The 24,214-nt window shown below is 43.8% G+C and overlaps 1 protein-coding gene across 3 annotated transcripts in view; it reads right to left on the reverse strand.

Annotated features, from left to right (window-relative positions):
• Positions 1-24,214, reverse strand: part of LOC130148743 (sodium channel protein type 5 subunit alpha-like) — a 215,420-nt gene that overhangs the window by 55,922 nt on the left and 135,284 nt on the right. For 2 of the 3 annotated variants that reach the window (XM_056337668.1, XM_056337667.1), the window contains 2 exons: positions 15,039-15,509; positions 1,250-1,396 (listed from right to left, as the gene is read on the reverse strand). In XM_056337668.1, the coding sequence (XP_056193643.1) occupies positions 1,250-1,396; positions 15,039-15,509 (618 nt within the window). The remainder of the gene's footprint in view (positions 1-1,249; positions 1,397-15,038; positions 15,510-24,214) is intronic. The other variant, XM_056337666.1, reaches the window with a different exon arrangement.

The raw sequence follows: 24,214 nt of genomic DNA on the forward strand, positions 1-24,214 counted from the left end.
CTGCCTTTATAGTCAGCGGAGAGAAACAGGCACTTTTAGAAGATGATTCATCTGACCTAATTTAAATGTTGATTTCAGCCGGAGATGAGACACATTTACCTGACTACATTGGCTCCAGACCCTCATTGACTATAAAGGGGCCTCAGATGACAAGTTCAGATGCAGATGCTTATGTTTAGTTCAGTAAATTCCACCCCACATGCCAATACAAACCAGTAGGCCTGGAGAGCATGAGCTCTGGCTCTGTGGTGGGTCTGCTTCCTGATGTCCTGTCAAGAGTTCTCCAAGGGATTGCTTCTGCTGGGCACCAACTTGCCAGCAGTTTTATAGCAGAACTGGGAGAGATGTGATGCATGTTGATACTACGCCATCTTTTCCCTTTCATTAATTCAGTCCCCCAAAACCACCACTGGTTCCAATCTCAAGGAGCTATGGAGTGCCCCAAACTCCCAGGACATCACACAAAACCTCCAGTTCCTGATTTTGAAGAGAGGAATCCATCGTGCTCTAACAACAAAGGCAACGTTATGTCAATAAAATGCTAAATCTGAATGGGGAAACCCTCCAACAAGCCAGCAAGTAGGGTACAGGGAATTTAAGGCCTGGAGTCACTCAGTGTACAGTAGAAACATGTGTATTTTTGGTATTCATGTTTATAAGGACAACATAGTCCTACAAGCTGAAAAATAGATGTCAGTGAGTATACATCAGCACTGAGCTGCGCTTTGGCCAACATCAACTGAATGATACTGAGGCTTACTATTTAGTTAGTATCTCCATGTCAGCTACTTAAATTGTTGCACATTTCTTGGGTCTGTGTGCTAACAGGAACAGGAATGGTTATCTGTGACAGATAGCGGACACCCTGCAGTGAACTCAAGGTGCGGATCTGCCAAGTCAGCAGATGCCATTCTTAGAGCTACTCTTCAGTGGGAAAACCCTCACATATTTGCTCCTAAAATAAGATGGTAACATTATAGACGATCTTGTGGTTTTTTTTCCCAAAGCCTCTTAGAGTCCCATCTTACTTTATAATGCACATTTTCCAAGCTTTCCGATTATTTTTACAACAACAAAACCCTCTCTCTTCTTTACTAAGACTGTAATACCTACTACGTACTATTGCTTTCCTACCACTTGACAAACACATATTTTTACAAGCCAAACCCCACACAAACCAGTGACATGCACTACGGAGCCGGTGCAATGAATTGCATGCAGTATCAGGTAGGAAAGTTGTTTCTGTTACCTCTTTTTGCCCTACTGGAGGTGGTGGCTCAGCCTTCAACTGCTTATCCACGTGCAACTCACTTAACTCTTCACAAATCTCAGAGTTCTGACTCCGGGCGCCTGGGCTTTGGCATCGCTGCCCCCTCAGTTGCAGCTGTTTTTCCTGCTGGAAATAATCCTAGATGGGTTTATTTTCTTTTTCTTTGATAGCATGCTTATTTCTTAAGGAGAACTATCCAGCTAAAAGAGAAAATAGCCTGGACTATACTTGTCAGGGGAGGACATCTTAAGGAAAATGGCAAGAAACAAGATAACACAAGCTTATGCTGTGACTTTTGAGCTTTAGCAACTGGATATGTCAAGATATCTGGCTGTAGAAAATGGAAATACAAATAGACCAGCTCTTTTTCTGAGCTGTTGTTGCTGGAGCAGGAGAAAATTCCCTTTTAGTCTCCATTTTGAGTCTGGTTTGGAGACACAAGCTTCCTCCAGGGACCTGAGGCACACAGAAAGGTGCTGCCAGTCCGGTCGAATAACCAAGGGGTGTACGCTGAAGTTGTGCGATCAGGTGGCAATACTCAGTGTTTCAGCTGGAGAAAGGCAGGAGTGCAACACCCAACACTGTGCTGCCACTCTACTTGAAACAGCGTGGAAGAAAACCCACCTAGAGGGAACAAGATACACACTGAAGGGGAGGAAAATGCAAAGTTCACTGGAAGAGATAAAAGGTACCGAAAAGTAGATGTGGAAAAACTGCAGGTAGACAGTAAATGGATATGGCTCCTATTCAGCAAAATACTTAAAGACTATTTTGCACCCACTGATGCCAGTGGGACTTAACTGCAGTCTGAGAGGAGAAGGCTTCCTTAAGTACTTCCCTAAAAAGGGATGGACTCTGGAATCAGAGCAATAAATATTTTTCTGCACACCCATCTGACTAGATTCATTGCTTGCTAATATGAGGGGCACCACTAAATCCAGCCACTTCTTCCTGGGGTGATGATTATTGCTTCTGAGCTCTCTAGAAGGACTCCCAGGACTAATGGAAGAGGACAGTATGTTTGCAGGGTCAGTCCCTCCATCTAGAAGCCCACGTTCTCTGCTGGTGTAAATCGGTGTGGCTTTATTGATTCACGTAACCCAGGGATTTCTCTGAAAACTCAATAGGTCATCACAGCACTACCATCATTTGTGACATTTCTATCACTGCTACTAAAATATTAACAAAAACTTTAGCCCGTTTCAAAGAGTTGTGCTGAGTTGCTTACTGAAGGACTTCCATGCTGAGGAAAAAATGACCAGCATAACAGGATTTCAACAGTAATTATTGAAACCTATTTATCTTTCACTTGTCCAGCTATTTTTTTTCCCCTTGGCTTGACTGACATCCGACGTTATTCACGTATTAAGCGAGTTTCCCTTCCCCAGGGAGCCGCAGCCTACCTGCCTCAGTTCTAAAGCCACATCACCACAGGAAGTCCCTCAAGAGGTACCAGGAGCAGAAAAACACTTTATACCAAATATAACTATCTGAAAGAACAGATGACACAAAGGAAGCAGCTGGTTAAGCAAATTGCTCTCCGTCTAAATACTTTTGGACTGTCAGGTTTGTACCAGTCTTTTCAAATGTCATTGCGTGTTTCTAGAAAATTAATTTAAAATCAAATTACTTGTTTCCTGCTTCAGAGGGCATGTGGTCTAAAATATATTCTAACTTTAACAAATTAAATTATGCATGTCCAAGCCTGTACCCTCTGCATAAGAATGTATTACATGCAATTTCTAGGCACAGTTTAGCACCGATTTTCACAGGCCAGAGATTGCTCCTTAACCACTGAATTACATTTTTGTCCCTGTCAAAAAGCAACACTCTTTTTAACGTGCATCTTTGGAAACAGTGTAATATTCAGGGGAGAAGCTAATGTGGAAGGCACAGTATGCCCAAGTAAGGCGCTCAGCCATGAAAAGTCTTTTTTTTTTTTTTTTTTTTTTTTTAATGCAATGTGCATACAACTTAGTACCAAGTAATCTTAATGGCATGTATTGGTTATAGCACTAAAACAACAGAAACAATTGTTTCGTGTTCAAAGTGCAATGTAATCTGGGGTGACGTCTCAAGTTCATTTATGCAGAAAGGTTGTGCACTCAGAGTCATTAGAAACTACACAGTGTATGAGAACAGACTGTGTAACTCAGTTGATCTGACGAATGTTCAAGTTGTTAAGCAAATTATTGCACTAAGCTAGAGTCAGATGCCAAACTTCAACCAATTCTCTTTTTACTAACTCCTCGGTGTGGTACCAAGACTTAGCAAGGCTTTCCTAGAGACTAAACTCCAGGAACCATGGACCCAGCTGCTTCCCAGAAATCACACTTGTGCCAAGTATCCGATGAATTAACGTTAATTAAAACTGATGAAATACATCCTGGCAAATTATCCAATGGGGACAACATGGGCATGTGGGACAATGATTTGGTTCATCCCCATGTGGTTTCAGACTTGTCCTGTAAATTTATATGGTGGGAGAAAGTCTCCAAGAGAAGTAGACTCTTCAAAAAAATCTGGTTGTATAGACTGAGGCCCAAAAGGAATGTGAGGGAATCCACAAAGTTTTTACAAGCAACTGATGCCAGCCCTGGGAAGCCACTCTCATGGGATGCCACAGTCTCCTCTGCAGCCCACAGCACCTGAAGATCAGCACAGACTTGCCTGGGGAAAGGTGCTTTTGGTTTACGTTGTTTAACTTCAGACTGTTTGCTTTTGTTCTGATTCCAGATGATTCGTTCTTCTGGCAGCAACAGCAGCAAGTTTATCTCCTGTCAAGCTCCCTGCCGTGGGTGGTTTATATAATTTGTTTTTAGTTTTTGTATCAAGTGCCATGTTGCCAAGGCAATACACATTGTGTTAATATTTATTGATTCAGTTGTTTTCATAATTTATAAAGTAAAACCATTCAGCAATACAAAAGCTTTGGGAGTGCAAACGGAGGGTTGGGAGGCCAGGCCAGGCTTAGCTCCTTTACAGCATAAACTGGAAGTTTGCTCTCCTCTGCTCTGCTCTGGGCCCTAAAAACAGCTGATCTGCCAACACCAAACCAGTAACGAGCACACAGAGGAGGACGGACCCAGTGTTGTCCCTTTGCCTGCTGCAGGCCAGCCGCAGCACTAGGAAAACAGCAACCAGATTGAAAATAGACCATAATCTGGGTGACATCTCAAGTGTGTTTGTGCATGGACCCACATACTTGTTTGCTGACACAAATAAATACAAAGGCTCCACACTGCATTCTGCCTCTGAAAAGCACAGATCGGCTAATTGTTTCACGCTTAAATGGGGATTAGTGCAAATGCCGCTCCTTTGGAAAGAGGACTTGCTGTTGGCAAAACAAGACAAATACCTGTCATCAGCATGGATTCTCTTTATTCCTTCCCCATGGAAATATCATTTTTTCCACCCTGTGCAAACAAATTTAGAAAGAGGATCCCAGGACTTGTCTTTCAGATGGCGACCCGTTCAAATGGGTTCTCCTGATGCTTCACTCACTCCCTAGATCATGACCCTGGCTTGTAACATTTGTTCCCTCATTCCCTGGCCACGGCTGTTGTGGGAAAGAAGACGTGCAAAGCCTTTGATAGCAGGAAGCTTCCTGTCCCAGGCAGGTGGGGAGGCAAGAAATGGGAACTGGCGCTGGAGCCCTCCCCCTTGCAACTGTCACTGCAGAGCCAGCAAGCAAGGATGAAGGATGTGCCAGGATAAAGTTAATTTAAGTTATTTTATGAGGTTGACAGGGTATCCGCTGTCTCTGGTGTGACAGTGCAAGTACAAACTGCCCTCTACTCAGTCTACAGTGCAATGGGAAGCTTCAACCCTATGTATCTTCTCTACTCCCCACCAGACTCATGCATCCCTCTGTCTCTCCAAAGATGAGTTTTGAGACACTAACGGGATTTCAGGAATGCTCAGGTTCTGTGGTCACTTTCCAGGAATGAGCTGGTCAGGGCATTTCCAGGTGCAGACTCAGGGCAGTGGAGGCTCATCCTGGTTGTCCCACATGCAAGGCTGCACACACTTGACCATACAGGTGGGACCCTGCTTCACCATGGGACATGGTCCATCACAGGAAGGAGCAGCAGCCAAAGATGCTGGCAACAGAAATGTCTCTGCTTTAGCCATTCATAGATGACAGACACTGTGAAATTGAGCCTTCTGAAGAAATGCAGCTCAATAGAGCAGCAATTAGTCCTTTAATAGATGACAAAATATTTTAACCTGCAAAGCTTCCTATAGCCAGTTTCAGGATACCATAATAGGATTCTGAGGAACTTTTCATGTATAGTAAACCCAGTTCAGCAGTGCGACACACATAGCTATGAGAGGATTGTTTACGCTGTAAAGTAATTGTTGATGTTTGTGTTCCTCCTTGCAGACAGCTATGGATTTCATAAAATTACCGTGCCTGGTAGCAATTGGCATCCTTTCTCAGCAACAGTTTGTGTCTAGTAACTGGCATCCTTCCTCTGCAAAGAAGCCAAGAAGTAAATGATCGTGAAAACTGAACTGTTTATATCCTACCTCTACATAAGTGGAGAAGCAAGCAGATTGCAATGCTGCTGAAATATGGCGAGCTTGCATTACTGCCTCGGTGGCACCTGTTTGGTGTGTAAAGTAAACAGGAGACTACAGTCTGCAGAGCTCTTGGGCTGACAACTCTCAGATATGTGAATTTAGTCTTTCTGAAAAGCCTTGGAAAATCTGAGTTAAATGGGAGAGAAATAAATAACCATGAACCAGGCAAATGAATTGTGGGTTCTTGTTACCAGAACAGATAGTTTATGATCTTGGTTCTCCTCTTTCACAAATAAATGTTAATCCTTGTAGCACCAATGAAATCAGGGGATTTATCTTTCTGCACGTTTAGCATGAGAAGAAAAATCACCAAATACATCAGGAAAATTCCCTTGCTTCCTTAATATGAGAAGGGGAAGATTAATATCACTTATTCTGCCAGGAATAAAAGAGGGCTGGTGTGCAGCTGTCAATTTTAAGTGTGCACATTAAGAATCTCTCTAACCTGGTTTGAAGAACTGCTTCTGTAAAGCAGTGTTGCTGCTACTCAGTTTAATGAGAAATCGGAGGAAAACCTGGAGTGATACCACACCACAGCACTAGGATTATAGCTAAGACACAGAGAGGATTCGTGCTACACTATGTTCCTTAACAACTGCATTTTATTAGCAGACTACAGTGTTTGCAATACTGATGTAAAGCCTGTGAAGTCCTACCTTAAGGCTGCAGCACACGTACGTAGTTTAAGAGCTGCAGATTCCTCAAAGAGGGTATGAAAGCAGGAAAGAAATAGTCTAAACCTGATTATTTGAGACTGGTCATCCCCACTTTCCATCCTATGCCACCTGGTCCATCATTCCACTTCACCAGGCATCAGGCTGACTTAGTAGACCAATTTTTGTTCAGTTTTGCAGCCCTTATCTACCCCTCCCAGTTTTTCCTCCTGCCATTCATCTGTGCAAAAGCCAGAAACAATCTGGTACAAAGTGAGCAGTAAAACATCAGAATTAGGAGGTGCTGCTTGTATTTGCCATGTGAATCCATCTGGATATTTTTTTCTTTTTCTTGATCACCCAGCCTTTATAGGGACCCCGTTTATTAAACCCCAAATCACTAACACATGCACGCTGAAGAGCAACATGGGCAAAACAGGTTAAACACGACAGTCACCAAGTTTAGAAACAGCACAGGCCTGTTGCCCAGCTCCTGGGCAGATGAAATTATGCTCCCAACTTGGATGTCCACAGGTCCTAAAGGAGTTTCCAGCTGTGCGGTCACCTGCCAGCATTAAGGCTGCTGAAGTTTGAAGTTACATCTATGTAGCCAAACACAGAACTTGTTCTCCCCGTGGAGCTAAGAAACGCATTTTTGCTCCCAAAAGTCACAGGGTATTTGGTAGAAAATGGCAGTACTTGTTCTAATAAAAAACAATGGTCCTGTGAATACTTAGCTGGATAAAGATACCAGAAATCTGGCCCTTACAATTCAGAATGGTGAAGGCTAAGGCTGGCCAGAAACCACAGCTGCTCAGCAGAGGCTGTTAACAGCAAAAACTCCCCTGGAACCAGCCTGCCCTGGTATTTTCTCTCATTTTTAATATTGGTGAAAAAAAACCTTTGCCAGAGCAATATCATCACAGCCTGTAACTGCCGGTCTCTGCACAGGCGTGGGATGCTCTGCCAAATGTCATCCCTCAAGGAGGGACAGAGCAGTTTAGCAGTGCTCCTTCAAGGATGAATCCAGAACATTTTAAGTGTTTGAACTCCAGCCACAGAGGGGCGAGTCATGTTATTTCTAATGGCTTCTGCACTGCTGGCCTAGGATCTTTTCCCACACTGAGCAACACACGGCCCATAATAAAACATAGATTCATTATTCCAAGGCTTGACTCTTAAAATTAGTCTAAGTGTGAGAACTTGGCAAAAAGATGGACTGCCAAAGTTAATTTAGCCTGTTATCAATTCAATGGGCTTAAATAGGCAGTAAAAGTGTTTCTTAAGTGTTCATTGTTGAGAGTTCAAGCTAATACCTTCTGCTAAATTGCATTTTGAAGTTTAATCACAATCTACTTTATGTTTCTTTTGTGTAATTGGGATATTTCCATGGTATGATATGAAGAACTCAAACTAATGGGCTTCTCTGATGGAAGTTTAAATTTTGGAAGTTTGCCTTAAAGCGCAGTGAATGAGGCTGCCTGAAATAATCTGGAACCTTTCACCCAACTAAGGTGTTAATATTTTGATCATGAAAAAATTCTCATATTATTACAGGTAATAGCAACAAAATAACCATGATTTTAGATTTTTTGGGGTTGGACCATAATTAATGGGAGTAATTTCAAACCCCCGACCCATGCTCGCATGCCCTGTCTTTCTTGGCACAGGAGCTGCGGGGGAACTGGCTGCTGTTCATTTCGTCCAAAACGTTACATGTTGGCATTTTCTTTACCTAAGGGAGAAACGTGAGAAATGCTCATTTCTGGGCAGCATTTTGCTCCAGGGAGGGATATGGATACTGGGAAAAGGCACCCAGTAAGCTGTGACTGACACGTAGTCCATGGTCTGGGCACTTGTCCAAATGCATGTTGTCAAGTGCGCTATGCCTGATATCGGTTCTTTCAATGCCAGGCTTTTTGGGTTTTTTTCTCCCCCCTCTTTCTTCCCTCCATCAGCTCCCTGTGTTTCCTGCACCTTAGGCATTATGCTGTAGATAAATATATTTCCCTGCCACCCTGTACTGAATCAGCACCCTAAAACCTTTGTTCGCAGTGTGACTGCTCTAATCACGTCTGCAGAGTTCTGAGATGGAGTCTTCTCCTTTCTGCCCCATCGTGCTGAAACAAAATAAACACAAATGTCTTTCTATATGTAGAAGCAAAGATGAGGACATAGGTGCTTTAAATCTGCTGTTGTGATTTGTAGTCATTTTTCTAATGGCCTTGCTGCTTTTCTTCCAAAGACAATAAATACAGAAATGTTCTATTTTATTGCTAAAAGTAATTAGCAAATAATTGAGTTCCACGCAGTTTTCAAGAAATGCAAAGCAAAACAAAACAGTTAAAAAAGGGAGAAATCCAGGCAAACTATGTATGTAATAACACTGAACCCCCCCCCCGCTATCCTACTTAATAATCAGAAAAATATTGGTGCACATAAAGCCAGCAAAAAGAACGCTGTAAGATTGATTGCGTGCTGCATGCATGTATACGTGTGGGTTCACTCTCCTGCCAGTAAGAACTGGGGAGTCATCGACAGAATTCAAAGAAATTTTATCCAGTTGCACTAAAAGAGAACATGTCCCACAGACTGGAACTGAAACCAGACAGGATATAAATACTGTTTGAAAGGGCATTACAGTTCCTGACAATAAAGTATATTTCCTGCAGTAAAAGGCTGAAATTAATGTACCCTGTCAAACAAACACATGACTTCATGGTATCTCTGATTTATAGATGTTAGAATTATTAGGAGCATAAGACATTGTCACAAACAATTTTATATCAAAATCTTTATGCACTGGCGTTTTTATAGCAATTTTCAATAATTTCAGCTACCCTTATGTCAACCTGGAGTAATTCTATTGACTTTTACAGAATCACTTCAGGTTTAGGAGCAGGTCTGTAATACACAGAAATTGTACAGTAAAATTTCCACTGTATACAAAGGAAACAGATGGGGGTCCAGGTGCAGATGGTGAACTCTCTGTTACCTGAGACATTTCATTCTTTTTTCTGTCTTACAAATGATGTATCATAGCTAAAATAAACTTACAGGCTCTGTGCAGAAATTAGTGGTTGAAGTCTTTGACTCAGTGTTATGAGAAAGCCAAACCATGATGATCCCAATGGTCCTCTCTGACCTCAAAATTATCAATCTCTTACTGGTAGAAAAAGGCAAAAAAAGTCATCAGAAACATTTTCATCTCATCCAATGAAATAAAATGAGTGAGTAATTCTGAAATAAATATGGGGAAGAAGAGAATAAAAGCTTGGAATTTTGATTCAGGGCAATATAGAAACTGTAGTATTGAATAGAGAGTGCGGAGGCAACCAGTTCTGTCGTTGGCATGCACAGAGGCACTTACTCATCTAAAGTCTGAAAATCTGGTTTTCCTGGGAGATGCATGTGGTGGAGCCTAGGCAAAGGTATGTCTATATATACATGCGTACGTACATACATACATACATATGTATATATATATATATGTGGGGAGCACTGCCAAGCGAGAAAAAAAATGTGACTATCATTGGGAAAGCGAGGCGTGCTCTGGAGCAACCAATACTCAGTCAGTGTGCAAACTCCAGACAATGCACACCCCTTGGGTCCCCTGTGCCCACCCAGACCCAAACCCCTTGAAAATCACAGCAGAAGTGCTGCTCTGCCTTGCAGGGGTCTAGGGAAATCACACTGGGAAGTGCAGCTGTGCAGGTGAGAAACTGGGAAAACCCTGGGAGGCACTAAAAGACACTGTCCCCTTCCCACAGGCACTATTCCCTGCCAGGTCACAGGAAGGTGAGCCCGAGCAGGCACAGCAACAACTCTGCTATTTCAGGATTTCTGCAGCCAGGGGTGAGCCTCAGGCAAGAGGATGGGCCAGCCCTCCGCCTGCTTGGCAGTCTCAGGACGGCACAAACTGGCCAGAGTGGGAGCTGGGATGTGGTCAGGGCAGCGCTCCTACGGTGTGTGCCACGTGTCGAGCAAGGGGTAAGGAGCTGAAGCTGCAAAGCGCTCTGTCCCGGCAGCAGGCAGCCAGCACTTTCCGTATGACCCAATTAGCCACTCCGTCGGAACAAATCAATAATGGCATTTTCTGAAGACAAGCAGGCAAGTGCTGCTGGCTCGGCACTGCGCTGCATGTGAAAACACAAAGGTGTTAGCTCTGCAGAAAGCAGCATCCATCCCTGGCTTTGTCACCGCAGAGAGGGCAAACGTGAGGTGTGGCCAAGAGCCACTAGCCACCGTGGCACGGATTTTCTTCTCAGGGGCATGCTATAGACAGATCAAGTTCAGGGCTGTAGTTTCAGTAAGGCAGGCCATGTAGTAATTACATAAATGTAAGAAAGGGGAGAAAGCAATAGCAACCCTGTCGGGCTGACTCAAACAACAAGGAAAAGGTAGAGCCATCTTCTCAGGTGATATTAATAAAACGTCCTGACTGTAGGAACTCATCAATGCAGAAAAGGATCCCAATAGTGTGCGGAAAGACCTGGGTGTCACTGAAGTCTGAGGTAACAGAAACAAGCCTGAGTCCAACAGTGAAAGTGCAGGACATCATACTTCGGGGACTGATTGAGGATACCCAGCGTTATTTATCTGGAACCTTCTTTTAGTCCGTTGATCACAGGATTCCTCTGAACCACAAAGTGATGTCACCGAGAAAAAGGCACACACTGAGCTGTGGGCACCTTGAAGGTTAAGCAGTACTAAAGCAGGTAATTTTAAGATTTAATCTTTGGACTTATATATCTAATGTAAATGGTACAAACCCCGCTGATGTCTGAAACTTTCAACGTAGTTAAATTGCAGGTAAGTTCTGGTAGGATCCACTGTGTTAGGTGGGCTGGACTGTGCACACTGAATTGTGAACTGTCCCCATAATCTTACTCCTTCAGGAGACTGAAAGCTGATGTCACATATTAAAAGATTGTCTTTACAAGCAATTACAAGACACTCTGCGGAGTTTCAGGAAAATAATTTCCACATTTTAAACACCTAGGAAGCCAAAATAAGAACCCAAAAGAATCTTGAGAAGATGCAGCCAGCATGTTGCTGCTGAGATTTTGTGAGCTGTTTTCCTGCAGAACAACCCATATTTAAATTATACACCTCAAAGACGGGGAAAATGGAAGACAGCTATTCTTGTTCTCATTATAAGGCTAAACTTATCAAATCCTGAAGAAATCTTCTTCATCTGGACTGACAGGGAAACACCTCCCCAGCACTATAGAGCAGGGCAAGGAGGGGGGGTTATGTAAAGACATAAGCTAAAATGTTGCAGTGATGGGCATGAAAACGCGTATCACACAACAATGACAAATGAATTTTTGTCACTCAGCTTTTCTTTCTGATCCTCTCACCATGTGAGTGGGCTGCAGGCATGTGTCTCCTGGCTCTCCGAGCCAGCAGAGCATCTCACTTACATCTCAGTAATCAAAGGAGATTTAGAATCTATCAGGTTGGGCTCGCTTCTTCAAAACCCTCTCAATGACAGTGCCACAAATCGGTAGCTTTCAGGAAGACGGCTGCTGCCAGTGTAAGCTTTGATAATAGAAATGGCAGCTGAAATTTAAACTTAGACATTTCTATTACTCAGAGGAAAATGTGCAGTCACAGAAGGGTTGCTCATCATCTGAAATTTCAAACTCCTGCATGTAACACTGTGGGGCCCATTTCTCATAGCCACAAGGGCTTACTTTAGAGTAGTTTTGTGACTTTCTGGGAAGAGCCCGGCATTGGTACAGGAGCTGTAAGCTGAGCTGATCATCACCCTGAAATACCCCACTGGGATCAACAGCTTTGGGGTTCTGCTGGAGACCAGCCTCCCTTTAGCCTCTCTGTCATGACAGATGAGTCCAGACCGATGTGAGTACCCAATGCATAGAATATGGTCCAGGATCCTCAGCTGACAGAGAAAGTGTAAAGGACATGCAAGGATTGTGTAGGTTCACCGAGCCATGCCCTTGAGAAACATACATACATATACTCCCCCTATAGTCCCTTTTTATGCATCTCCTTTCGCATCCTATCCCCTGCTATTGCACCAAAATCAACATGCATGAGGAGGACGGCATGTTCTGGCAATGTTGCCAAAGGGGCTGCTAAATTCCAGGTCAGCCAACAACTTTAAAGAGAAGCAGGGCACATCATTGTCTTCTCCTGAGAAGCAAAATGTATATACACATTCTCTTTGTACATACTAAAATGTTTAAATATGTAAAAATATGGATTATAATTAGAGGAAAGTTAGAATAGATTTGAATGTTTAGCGTACCCTTGGTAATTCTCATTTCATTTCTGCATGATGCCCTCCACACAAAAAGATACTTCACTGTAATTGTGCCCTTTCAGTGCAATCATGTAAATTTTGCTCTTGTTTGCCTTGTTCTTCCTTTGCCAGCTCTGCTGTGGTTATCATGGCCATCCTGGAGGGAAGGAGGTGAAGACTCCCATGGAGCTGGATTAAAGATGCTGGGAGTGAGTGGGGAAGTTTATTTCTAAGTCCCACATGGCTGCCCTTGATACAAGAGCTAGTACGCTGTAATGCCCACAAGTCTATATTCAGGGAATGGGGATTTCATACTGACCTCCAGGTGAAATAATTTCTTCTGCAGTAACCTATGTGTTGATCAAGAGATTTTTTTTTTGTGGGTCCAGACATCATACGTTTTTGCAATGGGCATCATTACAAATGACAGACTTTTGGGTTGTTTAGTGGTTGCTTCCTCATGGCTCTGCTCCTTATGGAGGGATTTACAGCTGTGCAAATCTATTAGGGTTTTGCAGGAAAGCAAATGCAAAGCTCATCACACAATTACAATTTCTGCTGTTGAGCTTCTTCCTATTTTTGTGTATTTATTATGCCAATGTATTTTGAGTCTTTGAGTTGGAGCCCCCTTGCATGCACACATTTTCCTCTCTACAAGTCTGATAAAATTGTTCACTGCCTGTATGAACTTGCTTCTTGTTTGGACCTTTTCAGCAGCAGACCCTTCAGGCCTGCAGGCAAAGGTTGCAAACCATTGATCAGGGCTACGCACAGCGGAACAGCAGTGACCTGCAACAGCAGCTTGTCAAAGCCTGGAAAACACTATTGACAAAGCTAATTAATAGATTTCTCTACTCCACGCCTTCTAAAAAACAAAACCAGAACTCCAGAACGAAACACATTTACACACTATTTGACGTGTTTACACTAGTCAGTATTTGCATATCAGCTGATACTAAGAAACCCATCTACTATATTGATATTTCACTTTCCAGGTGTACTCTGCTTGTAGGTTTAACTAATGCAACGCTGAGAATAGAGAAGGACTTCAAAGAAAAAAAAACCGTATTATCCATGCCACCCACACTAATCCACAGGTCATTTCAATGAAAGTGTTCCTTGAAAAAGATACAAAAAAGTCCCTAAAAGTGTTTATCAAAAATGTCAGACTGCTTTTTTGTGTTATCCCGGTGTCTGTTTGGATAGTAGGGCTTGATGATAAAGTTTTCTGACCCCTTGTTGTCAGCTCCTCAAGGGGATGATCAGTGTGTAAGACTTGCTGGTAAGCAGATGTACCAACAGTGAAAAAATTTCTGCAACAGAACAGCAGAAATGAATGTTTAGCAGCTGATTTGTGCCCACCTCCTGACACAGAGTCCTTCCTTGGGGCTTTTTTAGAACAGCCCTTCCCTAAGGACAGTTTTGCTTTGAAACTCTCTTCCCCTCAACTGAGAGACTGGGGATCCCTCCTGACAGCTGGATGTGAAACAGGAGCCTGCTGAACTCTGCAGGTCTCAGCCGGCATCGGAGTATGCTGTATCAAGGCTGGAGGGTCTGGAAAACATTAACTAGATATGGTGTACGAAGCCAAGAGGTAAAGCTGGTAGAAAGGGGCGAGGGAGAGAAGGAGATAAAGAAAAGTGTTTCTGTGAAGACTTTTCTTCGTTTCACACCAACACCTCTCACCGTACAGAATTTTTCAGCCTTTACTACTGGCTGCTCTGGGGAAAACATAAATCTGCCATATCACACCAAAAACAGGCAAATAACTATTTTTTTCTGTCTGAATACATACAATTACCTATCTTCTCTTTCTCTGGTGCCTCTGTCTTTTTGGATTTTTAAGAGAACTGCCTGGCCCTCAATACTTGCTGTACAAATCAAACCAAGCCATTGCCCACGCACACTAAGAAAATCCCCTGTCACAGTCAGAGGACCTAAGATTTGTTCTGTAACATTCCCATGATTCAGCTGAAAGAAAGAAAAAAAGAGTCTTCTGTGTGAGAAAGGGTTTAATTGCTTTGGTTAGAAGAATTAATCTAGAGAAGCACAAAGAATACAAAGAAAGGGAATGGCTCTTGTTGGAGACTGAATTTTGCTCTTGGATATGCATCTGTAACTTCTTCTGAAGTTAACAGCGTATCAAAGGCAGGATTAGGCCATGGGACACTTGCATCATGAGCCATGGATCCTGACCAAGGGTGGGAACAAAGGCCATCTCTAATAAGCTGCAACAAGTACACGATTAATTGCCTACCTGCTCCATTTCCGTAAAGGTGCTCTGCTCCTCGTCTTCCTCCTCGATGTCTGACTCACCCACAGCAATAGGAACACAAATGGACAGGTCAGGATTGGTCATAAAATCATCATTGTCTGTAATTCCTAGGTGTTTCTCCCCATTTTTATTCATCCCATCCTCAGCATGGTTCTCTTTGTGATTCTCCATGTCTTTGCCAAGCTCAGCGGCTGTGTGACTGTTCACACAATTGTTAAGGGCACCTGTATTCTGGGCAGCAAGCTTCATCATCGCCTTCTTTTCAGCCGTCGTCTTGGGGTGCCGGAGGACGTTGCAGCAAAAATTCCACATGGTGTGTTTCACGTACTGAAGACCCCTGTTGATCCTAGCAAAAGCAAGCTGCAGGTTGTTCATCTCCCCATCCTCATCTGGTGCTGAGAGGTTGTCAGCGCTGAAAGAGCTTAGCAGCAAGGCAAGGAACAGGTTGAGCACCTGGAACGAATAAAGTTAAAAGGAAATCAATGACCCTTACATGTGGAGGATGGATGTTTGGTCTTGGAAGCAGAAGGGTCCGAGTCTCATCTCATCTGTGTCACCGTAACACCACCATCGTTCGTGGAACTATGACTAATTATAGGTGGTTGCAGTAGGAAAAGGAGGTCTGCAGGCATTTCCAAACACATATTTTCAGGTGCAGAGGCATAGCATGGACAATAGCACACTCCAACATCCCCTTTCCCCCTCCCACACCCCAAAATACAGAAAAGAAAATACAAAGCTCAGAAACAGAATATGGGATAAAATTTCCATTGGAAGCTACATAGTGTAAATGTTCTTATAAATGGTAGTATAATGAATTTCCTGTAATTGCCAGTATTCCATCTTGGAGAAAATCACTAACTGCAACCCCAATTGACATCAAGAAAGGTACTGGGAAGAATTTTTTTTATGATGAGAGTGGTGAGGCAATGGAACAGGTTGCCCAGGGAGGTGGTAGGTGCCCCATCCCTGGAAGAGTTCAAGGCCAGGTTGGATGGGGCTCTGAGCAACCTGTTCTAGTTGAAGATGTCCCTGCTCACTGCTGGGGGTTGGACTAGATGACCTTTAAATGTCCCTTTCAACCAAAACTAATCTATGATTCTATGATAATGTTAAACAAATGCATGGCACAAACCAAATATTACACTCTAAGCATTTGTATTTATTTTCACAGATAATCTTGATTTAAATATCCTCTGGGACATGAAGAAAATCTATTGTGACTCTGAATAAACACCTAAGAGGTCACACAGTTTCACAGTCTTTTCCCACCAGGCAAAAGCAAGCCATCACAAACTGGATTAATGTGGCCAGCTCTGAGCAGGGCTCACCCGCAAAAAGCAGGCTCGGTCCTGGAAATGCTGCTACTAGTCAGGAAAAAAACTATTTGAAAAATTTCACAGGTGTGTGAGAAGATCCAAACTGAACTGGAGACTGTCAATTGGCTTTCTCTTGTTCCTGCAACTTCAGAACTGTCTACCTTTGCTGGTAGGGCACAGCAAGATTAGACACAACTAACATACTTGGTGATTTAAATCTCTTTTAACCTTCCCTCCCCCAGTAAATACAACTTTATCAAATAAATAAAGCCGCCGCCTTCTAGAAGGCTATTCCCGGTAATATATCTTGCAAGCTGATCACCGCTTGCTGTGTGCGGGACATTACACCTGCTCGTGGTCTGAGCAGGAGTGAATTACAGCTTTTGGGCTGGATTGACAAGGGCAAGAAGCTCATACCAGATGTAGATGCCTGGGATGACAGGAATGGGGCAAAGGTGATTTAAACCGATATCAGCTAAAATATATTTACCCCAAATACACTAAGAACAAATTTCCTGGTATCAAGTCATGTGCTGCCTGTACAAGGTGGGTGGGTGCCAGCTCTGTAGCATTGCAAGGGGGAGATCAGTGCTGCAGCACTTGTGCCATTTTAGCAATAAAATGGACTTTGTGAGGATATTTTCTCCGTGATCTCTTAATGCTACCAGAAATACTTATAGGTCCTCTGGCTTCTGTCTTTCCGATAGTATTTTAAATTTATAAAGTCTGCTAGACCAAAACAAACAGTACAAAATGTACTTATATTTAACTGGACCTTACCAAAGAGCCATAAGCTTTTGCTATCATCCCCCCACCCTATTCCCTCTTATTTCAAATATTTAGAATAGATGAGCTGGAATTTTGAAAATCTGGCCTTAATCACTCTGGAGACACTGCATTTGAAGTGGCCTGTCAGTTCTGCTCTGTAAAGTACTCTTTGCAATCACTGTGATTATAAATGAGAGCAGTTGGTAGCACAGCAGATGCCCATATCCACTACAAACTACTGAATAAACCATTGCTGCACTGAGCACTATCCTGCTCTAAAGTGAGATTAAAACTAATTGTTTCTTAGCTGGTCCATCATACTGGACTGTCACTGACAGCTTGTGTGGGTCTCCTCTTAATCATTGCGGCAGTCTGGTATGAAACAATCTATTATTTCATATTCCAGTCGGAGGTATTACAAGTGATGTTGTCTGATAGGTAGTTGAAAACCAGAGCACTGGACACACTGCCGAACAGGTGGGAGCCCATCGGTGAAGGAGTTCCTGGGAGAATCACTTTAGCCATTTTCAACCAAGTTTGATAGAAGTATGGGGTCTCAGAGATGACAAGCATCCTGAAAATAAGCATATGTCTAGAGAAGAGACACTGCCCAATTCACCAGTGCAGACAGAGCTTGGAACAAGCTACAGCATGTCTCCTTCCCAGTGGCAACCTAGGGACATGGGAAGGAGCTGGAGGAAGAGAGGGAATAAAGAAATCCAGAATAAAAATATTCTGAACTTTATAGGTTCAATTCAGTTACCTTAACAAAGGTATCTACTGTTTTTGAGATTTTCTGAGACATCTGCACCAGACCTACAGGAGATGTGCGTCCTCCTAAAGCTCCAGCTATCATCCAGCCAGGGCACGACAGTTGCAGCAGGCAATCGACTGGTGGTGGTTGGGGAACTGAATCACTCTTCAAGGATGGCAGCTACCTCCAGACCCACACACCAAAGCTTGAGGGTCTAATGGGGTATCTAAGCCCTGTTTCAATCAAAAGAAAATAATCACGTAGACAACAGAGCCTGATCAAATCCAGGTGCCCACCTTTGGCTGCATGCATCTGCCAATATGGAGTCACCTAGGGCCAACTGACCCTAGCATGCCCAAGTCATCTTGAGGCAGGTGGCCAACAGGACACACTATTATGGGAAACCTGTGTCCAGTTGGAGGCCAGGATGGATAGCTTACAGTATCCCCAGTGATGCTAAACAAAACTGAGTCAAGCCCTAGAACTCTGCAGACTTTAGTGGTAGCTCAGATGTCTTCTCTGTACATGAATAACTTTACGTAGGTACCCAAATTTTGTTCTGAAGCTGAATTTCCTGCTATATTTCATTCATTCTGCTGTTCACAGAATACCTTGGTTGAAATGCCTTGTTTTACTTTTCTGTGTTTATTTCGGATGTCAAACTACAGTTACATAAGTTTATCCAGATACACCTGCAGGTGTATATAATAGGTGGTAACATTCTTAGTATTGTTATTTACCATGGATTATTAAGGCAATGTTGTTTGCTTCCCAGAAATGCAGCTGACATTTTGCACAAAGAGCTATTTGCACTTCATGCTTTTAGCCAAAAATAAATCTCAAATATAATTCTCTGCTTCCTTTATAAGCAGGTAACCTCAGAGTTGTATTGCTGGACGTTCAAACAGAGTGAACTGCTGTATAAGCACTTTATGTTTACTTATTCCCCCCATTTCCCTGTACACTGCATTTTCCAGAAAAATGTGTGCTCAACCCATGACACACCACATTTCCTGTAAAAGGTTACTAATAATATCCAGTTCTCCTGGTTGCTAGCGCAATGCTTTCAGTTTAAGTAAAAGCAAACTAAAGACTAATTCAGTTTTCAAAAGCAATGGCAGATTTGTAAGTCAGTATGGATCCCCTTAAAACGAAAACTGCTTTCCAGTTACACGGAGCAGCCAGACTCTGAAAGTGGGTCGGTTTTTTGGTCTTTGATGTAAGGAATCAAATGACAGATGCACTCAAAGAAACCCCAACTCCTTTAGCATAATGATGTTAAACATTTACCCTAATGACAATACAGCATGCTTTCACAGACTTTCTCACTTTTAATGCCTTTCCAAAGCTAGTGACTCTGGTTATGCTGCTATAAACATATATATCATACCATATAAACTTCCAGCTTAATGTCAGGTGCCTCCCTGAGATGCTTAAGCTGGAGGGCTTAGGATGTCTCTGCGTGATGGAGACAGTCTGGCATCCCAGGAGATGCTGAAGAGCTGAATGATCTCTGGCAGTGGAAGCATAAGCTAGGGTTTAATATCTTGCAGCTAGATTAAAGTTAGGACACTTACTGATGCAGGCCAAAATAACTAACATAGAATCACAGAGTATCTCAAATTGGAACAGACCCACAAGGATCAAGTCCAACTCCCTGCTCCTCGCAGGTCTATGTAAAACTAAATCTAACAGCATCATCCCATGACTTGTCAAACCCAGCCAGGTGTCCAGAAAGTGCTTCTTGGCGTCAGTCTGGGACTCCATGCTCCAGGCCAGTGGTGGCCAAACTTTATAACCAGGCAACCTTTACCAGGTTAGAGGAGAGCTCGGGATGTTTCAGCCCCAGCCTGAGCAGAGCTGCAGCACACAGGTAGCAAGCCTGGCATTGAGCAAAGTGCTGTGCCAGTTCTGTGGCTGCAGCAATTGAAGAGCACAGAAGCATGAAGCCATGAATTTAATTGCTGGCTCCTCAGCCATGGGGAGAAAGCAGGCTGCTGGAAGGACCCCTCCTCCCCAGGGAGTCCTAGGCAGGGGCTGCTGGTGGAGGCTGGGACCCACATGCGCTGCCATAGTGGGCTGTAGTCGGAATACCTCAGCTCCATCACCTCCTTTTATTTTGGCCAACACAGGACAAAAGCAGACCATTTCATTTCAGATGACACTTTCTCACCAAAACCTCCTTGAAAATATTTCCACAAACTGTTGCTGAAGTTAAAAGACACTTGGAGCAAAAGTGTCTGACTACTCCCTCATTTCCCTTCAATTCTTGTACTTAGCTTGATTTGGGGAAAATGGAGGAATATAGATCTTTATGTATCTAACCTTCCACCTGTCATTCAGTCAAACAGCATGCAGCCCTGCAATCCTTCTGCACTCCTGCAATCTGATTCAGCAATGCATTCACTGCCCTGCACCCTCACTGGTGTCACCCAGACGGAGGGCATTTGGCACCCCACTCAGCACTGTGCCAAACGTCGGCTGGAAACCCACTGGAAAGTCTAAGGCCATTTCTTAGCTGATTGAAAATAATTCTGGTGGGGTTTTTATTTAGCTAGGAGCAAGAATGACATTGCACCTGCACAGGTTCAGTGGCAGGTTTAAGCCATCCCCAAGGTGAGGTCCTCAGCTACTGGTCTTCTTTGATTGCAGAGGATCTCATACGAGCTCACCCATACAGCTTCTCCTGTAGTGGAAACCGTCTTGACCACACACTGCCAACAAAACAAGTAACTTTGATTTTCAAACCCCTGATCCTTTCCCCTGTACGAAATTTAAATGAACTTTCACACTCAGCAGCCACTAAGGCCAGACATTCTCATCTATCTGCCCAGACCACACAGGACAAACCCTAGCAGGCTGCAACTGAAGATGGGGTCACTGCTGTAAGGGGGAGGTTCATAGAGCAGAGCAGTTCAGAAGCAGCTCTCCGAGCACTTGTTTGCTTGTAAACGCACAGGACACTTCAAAGAACCGCAGATGTGTACCGTTCTCTCATCTGAGGGAGACAGAGGACGGGGAGGACAGCTACAGGGGACTTACATCACCTGAGGGTGCTTCTCTGTAGTAGAGAAATCTCCTAGGAGCCAGCTAAGAAGGTTTCTCTATAACAACAGGGTCCAGAGCAGAAAACATGCCCCATCGGTGAATTCTGTCATGCAAAAAAGAGAGCAGTTAAACCCAATTGTATGCCTGTGGCAGCCCACTGTCACCGCTGTCACTCAGCTGCACAGAAAAGCCCAGACAGCACAGCACAGTGAGGCACCTGACAGGATCACCAGCTACTCATCTCATACTTTATTTTGTGGATAAAACAGGACCCATACACCTCAGCCTATTCAGACCCACTTCTCTGGCAGTGCCTGTTAAACACAGACCAGCAAGAAGCTCTTCAAACACTCCCTGAGCGGTGGAAAAAACTGATTTTCTTCTTTCCTGTTTGTTTTCTGATGACAATGGACTTCTGCACTGTTCTTTGGCTAGCACAGGTGGGAAAGATGCAGTTTTCTCTTTGGAGGCCTTGATGACTCCTAGCAAGCCTAACACAATATGTACCAATTATTTTATTTTGTTTAGTGTAGCAAGATCCATGAAGCTGCAAAGAAAAACTGCTCATAAAGGGGCTTTCACTACATCAAGGAGATGTTAGATCTCAGTTTAAGACAGAGACTTGCAGTAATAGGTCATCTGGCCCATCCCTCTGCTACTGGAGGATTATCCCTTTCCTTGGAAGTGTATTTTCCAGTCCTTTGTACATTTTCATCCCAGGGCAAAGTTTACCAAGGGGGAGTACTCCTGCAAAAAGCAATTTACATGATCAGTTATTTTCTATATTCCCTTTTCTATTTTTTCGGCTATTTGTGCTTGGATAAGAAGCTTATACCCTCCCAGCCCAGTTTCTCTTTATCCTGTAGTCAATCTCATAATCCCATTCTCATAATATCTTAGTTTCTCGCTGACAAAATGATCATGATACCCCAGGTATGGCATGAGGTCCTTGTGGTCAGGGCAAGTGGGAGAGGACACCGGTTGGAGCAAGGTTGACCTCCTTCATGCTCCTTGCCCCAGATCAGCTAGGAAAACACACCAAAACGGGGACATGGATTCCCTCTCTTGCAGCCATAGAACTTCCCAAGCGGACTGTGCTTGATCCTACAAGGCAAGCTAGCCATTGTGGATGAAATGTTTACGGAGCACCATGGTACCAGTTTGTTGCAAGAGGAACTTTTGCTTATCAACTCCATGTTAATCTGTTTGGTAAAATAACTGATCTGTCTGTTTAAATATAAGAAAATGCAATATAATAAAAATAATGCACCAAATTCAGCCTATTTCCCATGCAAAATCTGTCAACTACTTTATGGTGGCAATGAGAGTGGGTGTTCTCCACATAAAAGAAAAAATGGAAGTAAATATGGTGGGAATAATTCTTTCATATCCATCTACTAAAAGTGGCTATAATTTCAGTGATTCCATGTGAATGATTTCCATTTTCCCTAAGACAGACGAGAACAAGGCCTGATTTTCCCCAAGCTTCACAGCTACCACGTGCATCCCCTGCCTGTGCAGAACAGTGCTCGCAGGCAGTGGCTTGAGAAGCACAGCCTTGGGCACGGGTAGCACTCACACTGCCTTCAGGGGAGGCAAAGGCATCCGGCCTTCTCTTTGTTGACAGGCTAGGTCCAATCCAGATGGTCAGAGGAGCCTGAGCCCCATGTGTCTCATCCTAAAACTGATGGCTGCACAGGTGAGATGCAGTGAAGGAATCAAAGTGCCTTTTCTCCCCATTGACTGTGAGGAATGGGTAGGGTGCTGGCACAGCTCCAGCTGTCTTCATGGTAGACTCCAAAAACCAGTTGAGATGAATGCGTGAGCTTCCTCCCCCCCAGCCCATGAGTGGGTTTGTGGTATTGACCGTAAGGCTACGAGTCTTGCTGACTGTTCTCCACTGTGGGTATTGACACTATGTTTCCCTGCAGTTTCAGTGGTCTCCTGCACAGCCGGTTGCCCTTAAGTGGTACAAGGCAGAGAAGGGGTGCTGGGCAGCAGCTGTGCTCGCCCCTGTTTGATGGTGTGTGCATGGGTGGGGGGAACAGTCACCCTTGCTTCAGAGTTTAAAGGGCATGTATAATTGATGGGGCAGATTCCTCAGCGCTGTTCTTGCCACTTTACGTGCTCCTTGAGTAATGGAAAGGTAGATTAAGCCCATTAATTATGCTTCACAGCACCTTTGTGTCACATTAGAATTCTTTGAGCTCATTCTAAGCTGCCACTCTTCCCTCCCTGCATTCTGTGGAGCCATAAGCCTGCACTAGCATCGGGGCATGTCAGACCTGGCATAGGTACATCCCATCGAGAGGGGGAGGCAGGCAAAGGGCACCAGCTGAACACTGCTCTTGCTGCCAGTCTGACACTGGACCACACAATGAAAATGCCCCTCCAAAGGGGGTGGCTGAACTGGGAGGGGAGGCTGGTGCTTCCACAGCTCCTGTCTCGCCAGGACCAGCCCCTAGCCTCTGCCTCTCCTCACCGCCAGCCTCTGCAGCACCCCACAAGCAGGCACAGCGAGGGGCCTATGTCCATGTCACTGAAACACAGACATGAGGCAAGCCACGATGCTTCTTACCACAACCTGGTGGATTCCTCATCCTGCCAAGTCTTTTTCATGTGTTATCCACCTACATGGGTATTAGCAAGCACACAAACTGTGCCACTCCGAGTGCTGGTCAAGAGCTACTGAACTGAATTTATATTAATTTTTTTAGTTGATGACTTTCAGTGTTTTTTGAAAGTAATTTCCTTAGAAGTATCAGAAGATGAGTGTCTGGAAACCAAGTGCTTCCTCAGTCACAAAGTCCTATATGAGAGAGAAGGGTGGGATGGTGAGTGAAGGCAGATAAATTCTTCCCACTAGTGAAGCCACAGCATAAAACCAAACATGTTCCCACAGGCTTTTCATCAGATATCAAAACAACACTAATTCATCAGCATAGCAAGAACTCCATCAGAGCTGCTATGGACTTCTCTAACCACTGTCTAGACAGAAAAAAACGTGCTATCAGACAAGTCCAGTTGCAAACCTCTGCCAGCAAGAGAGCTGTGCTCATGATGCTGGAGGCTCAGCACACCCCATAAGCATTAGGGAAACTACAGAAAGTTTATTGATTACAAACAAAGACACAATTACCTTGTGCTAAGTCAACAAAAGTGTTTATCTGTCACGGTGATGAGGATGTCAAGACAATTAGAGAGCAAGACAGTCTTGGATTGACTGAACACGCCTGAGTCTTCGCTGTTGCTGCTCCCTGCAAGGAGTG

This window comes from Falco biarmicus, chromosome 4 (genome assembly GCF_023638135.1).
Source record: "Falco biarmicus isolate bFalBia1 chromosome 4, bFalBia1.pri, whole genome shotgun sequence".
Classification (NCBI taxonomy): domain Eukaryota; kingdom Metazoa; phylum Chordata; class Aves; order Falconiformes; family Falconidae; genus Falco; species Falco biarmicus.